Source organism: Salvia hispanica, chromosome 4, assembly GCF_023119035.1.
Source record: "Salvia hispanica cultivar TCC Black 2014 chromosome 4, UniMelb_Shisp_WGS_1.0, whole genome shotgun sequence".
Lineage (NCBI taxonomy): Eukaryota > Viridiplantae > Streptophyta > Magnoliopsida > Lamiales > Lamiaceae > Salvia > Salvia hispanica.
The window spans coordinates 8467892-8481640 of NC_062968.1; the positions used below are offsets into that span (position 1 = coordinate 8467892).

General features: G+C 37.4%; 1 protein-coding gene and 1 pseudogene across 1 annotated transcript; both read right to left on the reverse strand.

Annotated features, from left to right (window-relative positions):
• Positions 1 to 3379: 3379 nt before the first annotated feature.
• On the reverse strand, positions 3380 to 6020 carry LOC125224204 (annotated as a pseudogene).
• Positions 6021 to 9429: 3409 nt separating this feature from the next.
• On the reverse strand, positions 9430 to 10467 carry LOC125220303. The gene is made up of 2 exons (XM_048122461.1): positions 9775 to 10467; positions 9430 to 9621 (listed from the first exon to the last, which is right to left on the reverse strand). Exons 1-2 carry the CDS (start codon positions 10465 to 10467, stop codon positions 9430 to 9432), a joined length of 885 nt encoding a protein of 294 aa, XP_047978418.1.
• Positions 10468 to 13749: the final 3282 nt, after the last annotated feature.

Consider the following 13749-nt stretch of genomic DNA (forward strand, 5'->3'; position numbering starts at 1 on the left):
AAGTGGAACCCCTATTCCACTAACTTTTTTCCACCTACTTTTCTTAATATTTCTTAAAACTCGTGTTGCCCATAAATGAGACTCCTAATGGCGGACGGGGGGAGTATTATCTTGTGAAGTCAAATCTTTTCCTAAACCCATGGAGCATGAAATTTCCAACTAGGAGGACACTTTTTTACCAAGTTTAAACCTTTTTCAAGCATATATATACCTCAAAACCTAATTCATAATATTGACACATTCATAGCTTCCAAAATTGGGGAGCCCCTAAGACTCCTCCTCCACCCTTAGTGTGTAACCTACTTTGTGCCACATGGCTATACTTATCTGACTCATTCTAGTAATGCATGAATTGTACTAGGGTATCATAACTATGTTTTGTGAAACTATAATTGTGAAAGCTTTATCCTTGAAATTTCACTCTTTGCCTGATTTGCTTTGGTTATTTGAATGTTTTGTTTTATTTGTTTTATTTATTTTTGCCTAGTTAATTAATTCACCCCAAAACTTGTGTTTCTCTAGATATTATATGATGCTTAGTACATGATAGATAGTTGCAAATATATTCTCTGTGTTCGATATCCTGGTACTGACATTTAGCTATACTAGATCTACCTTGTATATTTGCAGATATATTTAGTGCTAAAAATAGTGTATCAAGTGTTTGGTGCCGTTGTTGGGGAATATTATTTCTTTAAGCTTATATTGTAGAAAGGTTGATAAATCTAATTTAGAGTGTAATATTATTTAATTGCATCTTTTCTTTTGATTTTTTTGGGGTACTTGAGGAGAGCACAGAACATAACAATGGATGCGTTTCAATATTGGAGACAACCGACATGGGCATACACAATCAATGAAGAACCTGAGCAAAATTACCATGGACGTAAAATCATATTACAAGAACTTGAAAGACAAAGAGAGGACAGGCTACAACAAGCAAGAGAAATTAGTATGGATAATATGATGAAGTCCTTGGAGAAGTCATGTGAAGAGATCAAGGAAGGACTTGAAGATATTAGCAAGATGATGAGTGAGGTGATACTTCTATATTTTGAAGAAAAATCAATCATTGAAGAAGAAAAAGAGGAAGAAGTTGCAGAAATCCCCCAGAGTTCTACTGAGTTCAATCAAGATGAACCAAACGAACCATCATGTTCAAGCTCAAGTGACCATGACCATGCTTCCCCATAAAGATGAAGAAGATGAGACGAACAAAATTATGGTTAATTCTTTCAAACCCTCTCTCTCTCTATAATGATAATTCCTTTTATTGTTGAAAAGGCTGATTTTAGTGAAGATTTACAGTTAAGTCATGCATGGAGGAAATGTAAGAGCAAAACTGAAAAATCAAAGTTCAAGCTAAGAAGTTGTCCAAAATATCTGAGGTACAATTTGTGTGTGTTCAATCTTATATGTCCATTGTCAAATTCTGTGTTTGCTCAATCTTCAGCTGCAACACTTGATAAGCTCCGTTTAGCGCGGGTGAGATATAAAGTTCCGTGTTGATTGTTTTCTTGTTTTTGTTAATTTTCTAGTTTTGTTTGTTTTTCCTTCGTAGAGCTGAAACTAATAGTAGCTTTTATTTTTAGTGTCTTTTGCTTTAATTTTGTAAAAAAAAAATATTCTTTTTCGTTGAAATTATTTTTTTACTGGATCAGCGGTCTGCTGAGTTAATTTAAGTGGCCCGCCATGAGAAGAACAGTGAGGACAGATCATCCACATCGGTACGCTGAATTGCAGCTGAGACGTGTCAGGCACGAGATTTTCGTATAAAGTATGTTTCTTCCTTCCTTCTTTCATTCTTTTTTCTCTTTTGATTTATTTTTCGTGGTACTTGAGGAGAACGAGGATCAACAACAAAGGCTTTCTTGTAACGCTTTAATTTTAGCTTTGCTTGGGTTTTAATATTTATTTTCGTTTATTAATAAAAAAACTTAAAAAAATAAAATATTTATGTTTTCGTTTTTTATAAAAAGAAAAGAAAAAAATTTGTATGTTCATTTTTGTACAAAAAGGGTTTTGGGAAAAAAATGGGAGTAGGTTCAGTGGTCCATTGAGTTTAACTAAGCTGCCCGCCATGAGAAGAACAATGAGCACAGATCATCCACAGTAGTCCGCTGCAGTCAGCGCTTGAGTTTAAATTCTTCAAAATTTACTCTATATATTTTTGCCCCTCTAAAGATTATTTTCTGGCTCTGTCCCTATTAATTACACACTGACACTTCAAATTCACATCACACAATTAAATTCTTTGGATTCTACCAAGTTGTTCTTGTGCTCAAATGTCAACCAACACAAGGTACGTTCTTCTCATAATTTATGTGCATTGATCTTGAATTCTTTCATTGAATGACTTTATTGTTGGTATAAATTTTGGTTATTTGGATTGGAGTTTGATGGAGTGTGATATACTTGTGATAAATTGTTGGTGAATTTGTGAGTTGGATTTATTGGAATTAATTATTGTTGGGTGTGCTTGGTAGGATGTAAAGTCGAGCCGAATACTATAGCTTGGCTCATCCAACATTCATCTATATGATGTTTGAGCTTAACCTTGTTAAAAGCCCATGCATGCTCGAAACAAAGGCTCGGAACATATTTAAATTATGCCCTTAATTAACATGCTAGTCAAGTCTCAAGTTCAATCGACGATATAGTACATATGTTTTTGTTGATCAATTATTGTCATAGTCATGAATGTGCTTTTATACGTGTGGCGCAAACAATATCCCATATTGGACAATGAATAAGAGTTGCAAGTATATAAATGGACCCCAACTCCATTAGTATGAGGTCTTTTTGAGGAATATCCCAGGAGCAAAATCGTGAGGGCTTTGCCCAAAGCGGACAATATCATACTAATGTACAGTTCGGGTTGTACTGCTGAACCCTAACAGTGGTATCAGAGCCCTGGTTCAGGGGTGGGGGCTGTGTGGCTCGAGGTTCGGTGGATTGCGCTTGCAAGCTCTCTAATGCCTCAGTGTGAGCTCGATCAAGACCTGTGATGACCTGGCGACCTGTAACATATGTGGACGTGTGGTCTTGTCTGGTGGTCTTGGTTTGAGGGGAGGATTATGGGGGCAAACAATATCTCACATTGCAGAATAAACTAGAGTTGCAAGCATGTAAATGGGCTACCCCAACTCCATTGGTATTAGGCCGTTGGGGAGTATCCCAAGAACAAAACCGTGAGGGGTTTGCTCAAATCGAACAATATCATATATTAGGGAGTTTGGGTATGCATCGTTCAGTGAGTTTTGAGACATTATAACAAATGTCGTTTGGGTTAAAACGTCCTATATCTTAAATCAAGAAAGTATTTGTCTCATTAAAAATATACAACAAAGTTAGCCTGCTGCAATATTTTGCAATGAGTGCTTCATTATGCAAATTATAAATAACTAGTACGAGTACTACATTCACTACACAAAACTACAAATACACTATGCTATTTTGCACGAAGAGAATTTTCCTAACAGAAATTTCAGTCCTACCAAAAATAGTAACCTATTTCCTTATGATCTAATATTGGTATATTCAACAAAAAATCTCTCAATTCTTTTCACTTGCACTTGTACTAATATGCCATAGCTTGCTGAACATCCTCTTAGATCTGCTAGGCATCATGCTCAAAGACTTCATCTTCGAAGGCTTAACAACGCGATCACTCTCCACGTCATGATCCTCACCCAGCCTCATCTTCAGTATCGAAATGCTAGACTTTGGCGAATTTATCCTGGAGGCGCTCCACTTGTCCTCCGGTGGCAAGCTGCTGAACGGGGGCTTCGCCTTTGAAGGAGTCGGGCGCCCTTCCAACAACACCTTGATGTTGCTTTGGATCTCGGCCACATGGCCTCCCTCTATTGAAGCCCGTACCTTCTCAAAGAAGAAAACCTGCACCACTACCCTTAAAGGGAGCATCTCGTTCCGTGCAGCATGCGTGCATGCTTCCACAGATAGCTTCTTGCAGTCGAGGATTTGACAGAGACTTTTCCTCTCTCCCTTGCTCAGCTCCGGATGCTCCTGTATAATTAGTCCGGAAAACCAAAGTGATCAAGAACACCTCCTTCTGAATTATGATCAATTAAAGTGAAATTCATTTGCTACCTTTAAGTAAATATCAATGGCTTTGTAGAGATCATCATGAACAACCCTTGCAATATCTGGTATTGCTTCAGCAATGGCTATGAATTTGGACATAGGAAGATTAGCATCTCTTGTTATCTCTAGCAAGAATTCATCTACAAGCTTTGCAATCCTGAGTGCTGCAGAGGATGATCTCCTCCTCTCTTGAAACTCGACATCAACGCCCTGAGCGGACCGGTACACAAACTCCTCCAACAAGACTAAAACGACATCCACATCATGCCTCGTCCCATTTTCACAGCAGCTGGGCAGTAAAAGGTCGCCGACTATGGCCTCTCTAGCTGAAGCCCTGCCCTTTTTTCCAGCTCTTTCTTAGACGAGACGGAGGCTTTCACCACATTAGCTGCCTTGAGCAGTTTCAGCAGAAAACTGCAAGAAACAGCCCCTTTCTCAGCTGGTAATAAGCTTACAACTGATTCCAAAATCAGCCTATTCCTTGAATGTACTTCACCATCATCATGATGCATTTATCCAAGTTTGGGAGCCAACGCGACGAGTAGGCTCTCAAAGCATCACCGACGAGGCGAGAAGGTACGTTCCCACCAGACTTGATTGCCACCATCACTCTCCAATAAAGATCTATCCCCAATTCGGCCAAGTCCTCACCCCACCACCCTTTAGTCCTATGCCTATGGCTTCCGGTCATCCCCACCTCCTCTGGGTGTGACAGAACCCTCGAGGCAACAGCCTCAATGCACCTCCCAGTCACCCCAACCTCCTCCGACAGCGAGGGGAAGGCCTTGGTGGTCTGCAATGTCACAATGGAGACTCTCCATCCACGAAGGATGCAAGAATTCAAGAAAACCTCAACTTTGTATATGAGATTGCCCTTCTCTGCTTCCTCTATCATTTGGAGATATTCTGCTGCACAACGGACTGAGACGACGCTGAAGGCACTGAGCGTGATGTCGATGCCGTAGCAGAACTTGGCACAGAGCTCGAACGCCTCCACCCCCACCGATTCTGCATACAGCCTCTGCAGGCGGAGGCATATCGATAGCAGAGGAAACTGTGCTTGCAAACAGCTATATATCCATAAATATTTATATTTGTAGGATCAATTCTCAAATGCAATCAAAATGAGCATGAAATTCACCTTAGGAGTAAATATCTGTTCCCTTTTACTTGCACTATAAGATCACTTGAAACTTCACAAGAAACAGACCTGAAAAAAAAAACAAAAACACATCTTATTTCCAGCAAGATTGCATTTTGATCATGAATTCTTGCAGTCAAGCAAAAAGTGTACAAAGATGACCTGAAAAAACAAAAAATAAAAACAAAAGTTCTAGCAAGATTTAAAAACAGAAATAAAAACAAAAAATAAAAACACATCTTAATTCTAGCAAGATTGCATTATGATCATGAATTCTTGCAGTTAAGCTAAAAGGGTACAAAGATGACCTGAAAAAACAAAAAAAAACACATCTTGATTGCAGCAAGATTGCATTTTGATCAAGAATTCTTGCAGTTAAGCTTAAAGGATACAAAGATTTAATCATTTCTTGACAAAACAATCACCTTACAGCCTCTGTGGTGTAGAATGTATCAGGCCGAGATCCCAGCTTCATAAACTTCATCTCTGGATCTTTCTTTCCTTCTTCTAAAACTATCCAAATCCAACATCAACACACCATTTTCGGGATTCAGACAAGAGCAAGAGACAAAAAAGGAAGCCTTGCTCTTCACTTTGTTAGCATAACACAAGACTTTTAAATCCCCCCACCAAAATCTAAGAAAAGGGAAGAAACTGATATCCCACGCTTGAGGGAAACTTGAAGCTAAAGGTGTAGAAGAAATAGAAAAATAGAAATATTTATAGAAATACATTCATAATAACTAGCTACGAGATTCATGATATTTATGTATGATGCACGAATGAAAATAAAATAAAATAAAAATTGGAAGTCCAGATATTTAAACCACTCCATAAATATAAGTCACTTCTGTCAAATTCTCCACCTTAAATTGATATGGACATGAGAAACAAATGAAAAAAGAAATCTACACCCTATTTAACGATTATTAAGACTTTTTTCAAAAGTGTCACGCCCTATCTAGTGAAGATGATATGAAATAGTTTGAAGGTTTATGTTTTTGGTTTACACAATCAGCCCTCTGGTGAGTGGTGACTGTTTACGGTACTATATGAATATTAATATATACATGTGCAAAAGGAGTACATAATTAACACCCTATAATATATACTCCCTCTGTCCGCGAATAAGAGTCCCGTTTTTCTATTTTGGTCTGTCTGCAAGAGTCACAGTTCATAATTACTATAAATGGTAAAGAGGTCTTACCATCCACTAACTCAATCCACTCACATATCATTTAAAACTATATATACAAGTGAGACTCTTATTCCACTCACTTTCTTTCATCCACTTTTCTTAATCTTTCTTAAAACATGTGCCGAAAAAAATGAGACTCCTATTCGCAGGTGGTGGAAGTACATACTTTAGATCAAATTTAAAATGGATGAGTTGAAGGAAAACATGTATTTCCCCGTCTCGATTTAGTTGATAGATTTCTTTTGACTGATATTTAGGAAATTGATGTTTAAAAGTTAAGTGAAGAAAAAATAAAATAAGAATGAAAAGAAAGTAAAATAGAGAAAAAAGAGTAATGAAAGAGAAATGATAAAGTTTTTATTAATAAAGAAAATAGAAAAAAATAGATTGGCACCGGAAAGAGTATTATAATAGCTACATAACATTTTCATTATAAGAGTAAAATAGTCAAATATGTGTCGATAACGTGGTTTTATACACTTCATTTTAAATTAATCGTTATTTTTTGGATTTGTAATTGATCATAATTTGATCTAATAGAAGTCACAAATGTTATTATTATTACTATTATTATTGCTATTATTATTGCTATCATTATTATTATTATTATTATTATTATTATTATTATTATTATTATTATAAATTATGCACATATCCAATTTAATAATGAAACTGAATTTGAAGGAATTGATTACTAAATCCAACCTACTCAAAATCAAATAGCATGGAAGTTGTAACCCATAAACTCACTAATCTAAGTCCAAAACAAATCCTCTATGTGAATGACACAAATTGTAAACTAATTAGACAAACACAATTACCCCTATTCTCGACGACTTGGGATTCTTTCTTGTTCTTTTTCTCACCCAATTTATTGATCAGAATTCACTATTCGATGTGAAAATACCATGTGTAAAAATGAATATTCTTCTAAATTGCTAAATGAGATTAGGGTAGTGATAAAATGCAAACTCATATATTTTACAAACTTCAAGCTTTTCAACACAGTGTCAACACAACTTCAACGCAATATCGATACAATGTCAATACAATGTCAACACAATATTAACATAATGTCAACACGGTGTCAACCGTTGACACTGTGTTGATATTTTTTTTTGCTAGTATTTTATCATCTGTTGACATTTTTTAACGATCCAGATAATAGTTTGAAATTTATACAATATTTAGAGTTTGCATTTGATCACATTCCATTGATATTAACCTTCCTCCGTATTTTCCAAAATTTCTCAATGTTAATCATATCATCCATTATTATTATCACCCTCAGTTTGGTGGGTTAATTCACTTTGGGAAAGAGGAAAGTATGTGATTTGATAATAATAGTTTGATGGATTGATCCGTCTCTGTCGCCGAATCAAGAATACTATCTTCAAAAGTTGAAGATGGAGAGGGATAGTATGGAAGAGGCATTACAAAGGAGAGTTCCTATGCAAGATATACTTCAAGACGAAGTTTGTTCAAAAAACGATGACATTGAAGCACTCCAACATGTTGTCGACAATCTGCGTTGCACAGACAAAAATCTGAAAATGGCTATTGTGTTTTTATGTGTTGTCATTTGGCTAATTATCTAAGTTATGTAGTACAATTATCTAGGCTATGGACAACTACTTTATCTATGATGTTTTGTGTCCCTTTGTAGTCGAATTCCATAACATATTTTTGTGATATTAATGCACTTGTTCCTTTCAAAAAAATGCAAATGAGTTAATGCGATCAAACACGGCAGTAGTACGAAGTGGATTATTACATATCAGTAACAAAATAGGACAAATCCATCCATTAGTCCAAACTACATCAGTCAAGCTAAATGACATAGTATGATTGTCTAAAATCCATACAAAATACACACATTAAATCCATACAACTGACACAATTGTTTCAAGGTTCAAACTAAAAGATAACAGCAGTAAAGTTCTCAAATGCCGGTGTGACTTTCTTGTGTAAGAATAGCTCCAACAGTAGTAAAGTTCTCAAATGTCGGTGTGACTTTCTTGTGTAAGAACAGCTCGAGTATCAGATCCACCTCCACGACGACCTCCACCTCTTTTTCCACCTCGACCTCTGCCTCTCCCTGGAACAGCAGTGGTGCCAGTCGGTGTTGTGGATTGCAGTGGCGCCTTCCGAGGTCTCCCCATTTTGGCCTGAAAGTTGACTAGTTATTTCACAGGCCTTAGATAAACATGTATAATATCGACAGTTACTTACCTGTGGTTTAAGTGGCTTCTCAATAGTATCATTTTTGCAAGTCCTAGAGTTGTGGCCTTCTTGCAAGCAATTCTGACAAGTCATAAAACATATTTTCCTAAGCCTATTTGGGTGCACTGGATCCTTTTCATATGGATCCCTCCTCCTCACCTTCTTAGGCCTACCCAGCATCTTTCTAACAGGTAGTGGAACAACGGGATAACCTTCTGCAGACGGCCATAATTTCTCTCCATTCAAAGCTGGCAGCCCATAACCATAAGCCAACTTATACATACTAACTGTAAAGTACTCATGAACATAGTCATCCACATTATGCTTGAGGAAGTTAATAACATCACATCCATGCACACAAGGGATTCCAGTCAACTCCCATTTCCTACAACCGCATAGCCTCAAGGAAGGAGTAACAACGAACCTATACTGGAAGTATCTGACTTCAAATATCCCACCTATTGAAGGAATAGTTGTGAAATTTCTACTCTTATAAATTATATTATCAATTTTCTTCCTCACTTTTGGACAAATACTTGAACTCTTCTTAGCACCCTCAATGTCTACATTCTTCCTATACAACCTGTCCATAGTGCAGTTCTAATATCCTCTAGCATGTCTATGATGTGTTTACTCCTTGACTCAAGAATATATGCATTGAAACATTCACATACATTGTTTAGAATTGCATCATAGCGTTGAAGTGGAGTGAGAAAGGCCTTACAGAAATTGCTAGAATCTTGTCCATCAGATCAACATAAGCCTATCCATCTTCTTTTTCTAACTCTCTACATGCACCAACATACTCCTGCATGTATGTACTTCTAAGTAGCTTCCAGAAAAGCTGCTTCAATGCTGGACCTTTGTGAGTTTTCTTCCAATTTGCATAAATATTTCTGGCACAATTTATGTGCTCAGCCATTGAAATAATCTCCTTCACAGCATTCTCAAGGCCCTGCATTATTATAATAATTATTAGTACAGTATAGTATAGTAGAGAACATGCATGTCCAGAACTCACAATATTCCTTTTGTTGGTCACTGATGATTGTAAATCCCACTCCAGCTCCCAGGTTCAACTCCTCAGCCAGAATTTTAATGAACCAACTCCAACAAAGCTCATTTCAACTTCAACCACAACCCATGCTATAGGGTACATCTGATTGTTACCATCTGTCCCTACAGCTGACAGCAAGATCCCTCCTAGATAAGTCTTTGGGAAAGCACCATCTAACCCAATGACTCTCCTACATCCCTCCATGAAACCCTTTTTTAAACCACTGAACCCAATATACATTGCATTAAATACTGCACCTACATCCACATGCAGTTCAAACCTGCCCTCTCTGTCAGATCTACAAAACTCCAAAGTATAGCTACTTAACTTTGCATAATGCTCTTCCACAGTGTCCACCAACATATCAATGGCCTTCCTCTTAGCATGATACAACCTGCACTTTGTTGCATCAAAAGCATACCTTTGCATCAGGTCTCTACCCAAATCTTTGCAGCTCATTGAAGGATGAAGCCTAAAGACATGTAAATACTTGCTAGCAATCCAAGTAGATGTGACAAGCTTATTCCTCACAGCTCTTGGACAAGTGTGAACATCATCCGATTTCTTTATTACCACAACACCATTTTTAGAAACCAAACTACCTGAACAGAACCATGCACAAGGATCATGACAAGCTGCTTCAAATTGTTTCTTGTTTGCTCTCTTGAAATGAATTTGCCAATCATTTTCCACTGCATTATCTGTGATGGCATCTCTAGCTTGCAAACCATCAACAAAGCTCATGCCCACAGAGAATTTCAGCAGCTTGTGATCACATGATCAGACCTAGGATCATACATTACCTTAGCATGTTTGTCCCTAGTTCTTCTAGCTTCATCTTCAAAATCAGTTGAGTCTGAGTATATGGCATCTTCTTCAGAGTTCTCATAGTCTGATACATAGTCACTCTTCTTACCTCCATCAACCAACCCATGAAACATGTCATCAGTTATAACAAACACTTCTTTCTGTTTGAGTTTCAGTTTCAGTTTCCTCCTACCTTGGGTGTATTCTTCATCTTCAGAAACTAACTCTTCAGCATCCATGTCATCATCTGTTTCCCCCTCTTGACAAGATGGTATATAAATCCCATCTTCATCACTGTCAACAAATACCTTAGAAGTTTCATCACCTACTACCTCAAAAGCTCCAACACCTACTACATCAGAAGCTCCAACACCTTCTACCTCAGCAGCTCCAACACTTACTACCTCACCTACCCTTCTAACAAATATTCTGTCCCAATCTTACTCACAGATGCACTCTTAGAGCCTGTCTCAGTCATGCTCACAGTTGTACTCCTCTTACTCTTTTTCCCCAGATGGACTCATAGAGCCTGTCTCAGTCATGCTCACAGTTGTAGTCCTCTTATTCTTGTTCCCGGATGCACTTCCAGAGCCTATTTCAGTTATGCTCCTTGATGCACTTCTGGAGCTTCTCTCATCCTGCCTCCCAGATGCACTTGTACAATTAACAACTAACTCTTCTTTAGACTGGAACAAACACTTTTGTACACTCTTTTCAACATTCTTATTAAATGTATTCTCAATACTATCTTCAACAGCTTTATTCTTCCCATTTTTAACAGTTGTTTCCTTCTTTCTCTTTGTGGTAGACTGTGTGTTACTCTTCACCACAGACTCAACCTTGGACTTATTCACAGACTGAATAATATTCTGCTTCTTACCTTGACCACCCAAATTCTCTACCACAGTAGTACGCCCATCAACAACATACACTTTGCACATCTGAGTTCTGACTTCCATTAAACGAGATATCATTTGCATCACTTAAGCCTCTTCCACCTCTGAAACCCTAACTTGTTCAATTCATCCACCAAATCAAAATAATCAAACCTATCTGGATCAAAATCACAAAATCACAACCTACTGCTGCAATTGATCCACCTTCATATCTCCCAAACTTTCCATCGGGGACAAACTGGCCCCCATGATGAAAAAAAATGTCAAATGTCTGCCTGATAGATTCAAAAATAAATCTTAATCAAATTTAAGGCAAACGATGCAATTGGGGAAAAAAATATGACTAACTAAAACCAACAAAACCTTACTACATCGGGACCATTTACCATTTCTCCAAAAAGATGAAACAACAACAAATATGGGAAAAAACATGGGGAACGATATTTTCAAATTAATCTACAAAGAAGGTTGGTTGTCACACTCACGGGTTGACTGACATCGCACAACGAGTCGCTTCAGGAGAGGAAACCCTAGCCTAGTAGCTCGTTGAAAACAAGAGAAGAAACCGTAGCAGGTCGCCGTGGTCGCCGTCCAGGTCGACGTCGCCGCCTTTGTCCCCGTCCTCGTAGTTGAACTTATGGGATAGACGACGTCGCCGCCTTTGTCCCCGTCCTCGTAGTTGAACTTATGGGATAGAGCGTCGTGTTAATGGGATTATCGATTTGGGATGAGTTTTTGAGTATCGATCTAGGGTTCCAATTTGGGGGGATAATTTGGGAGTGTTGATTTTGAGAGTGTTTTTTTTGGTGTGAAAGTCGTTTAAGTGTGGAATTTGTGGATTTTTAATGGCTTCACCAACTCATCGCCCACTAAGCAATTTAACACCCAATAAGCAGCCACATCAGACAAAATATGCCACGTACGCAACCTAATTGTCGGAGTGTTAGAGTTTGTATACTAGAAATCACGTTTCGAGTGATTGAATGCTGTAAAAATCTTATTTTATTTTCCAAGGAATAAAACAGATTATTTTTGTCATAATGTTGTTACGTTTTACATTTAATGGATGTTCATGCATGTTTAAATGTATAAGTTAACTTAACAAAGTCTAAGTCTTTGTTTTAGTAGACCGGTTAAGGGCGGCGTCCACTTTAAGGTGGCACGGTCAGTCCTAAACTAAGAAAAAGATGAATTTCACAACCTAGTTGGAATTATACTATCCATCGAGAAAGGTTGCAATGTCAGTCCGCATATTTCTAAGCCTTACTGAAATAAAATGACATTGGTGTGGTATAGCACTGAACGGATCTAACAGCAAGACTTGCCCTTAGGCTATCTACTGAAAGGCGAGGTCTTGATAAATATTTGTTTCTTAATCAATGTAGGTTAGCATTGAGCATACGGTATTGATCATGCATTACTTTGACTTATCAAATGGTGCGGGTTTTTCGTAACCCAATAAACCTGATATATTGGGTAATGGTGATTAATATCTAGCGGTGCTAGGATTGCTATTTTATTGAATCGTGCGCGAGGAGAGTCTCGTTTGATAATGTACTCAAGAGGAGCACGAAACAAGGTTTTATGATTCGGAACCTAGCTAATTGGAGTTTGATTACTCTATGAATAATAAATAAGCGTTTCATGCTAAGTCCACTCTTGGAATTAATTAGAAGCTAATTAATTAAGTCCATAGCAGACATTAATTAATTAATGGACATTTTTATCTTAAGCGCGGGAAATGAAAGTTAATCGGAAACCCGGATTACTTATAATTTCGGATTTGGATGGGGAGAGTTCAACATTACTTCTGTAGTGGCTGCTCGTAATATTCCAATTAAACTTATATTAAATTGTGGGTTCAATGTAATTAGTAAAAAGTAAATTGGATGAGCCCATATCCAAAACCTTCCATAGATCCCTGTCTGCCCAAAAGGAACTTAATATAAATAGGAGAATAAAGAAGACAGAAAACAAAAGTTTTAACACTAAAATTTTCGTCCCCCTCTAGCTGAAGAGGAGCTCGAAATTTTATCCTATTCCAAAAAGGATTTCTTCTGTCTTCTTTATTTAAGTCATAGTATTCTGGTGAGATCAGCCCACACTGATATCGGAGTACAGTTCGGGAACCAGAGAGAAGATTTGTGGTCTAGTATTCAAAGCGTCACGTAGAGAAGCTACTAGTCAATTTCAATTCTTTTGAGAATTAATTAGGTATTATTTCTGCTCCGTAGAAAAGCATGTTTTAGGTTTCAATATTCTTAAAGCATGATTAATTCAAGTTATGAGCATGATACATGTGAGAATTACGCGAATAGATTTT

Coding starts and splice junctions, on each gene's coding strand:
- LOC125220303 (XM_048122461.1), bottom strand. CDS start 10,467: ATGAGCTTTGTTGATGGTTTGCAAGCTAGAGATGCCATCACAGATAAT. Junction 9,622..9,774: donor TTGAAATGAGCTTTGTTGGA/GTTGGTTCATTA, acceptor ATAATAATGCAG/GGCCTTGAGAATGCTGTGAA.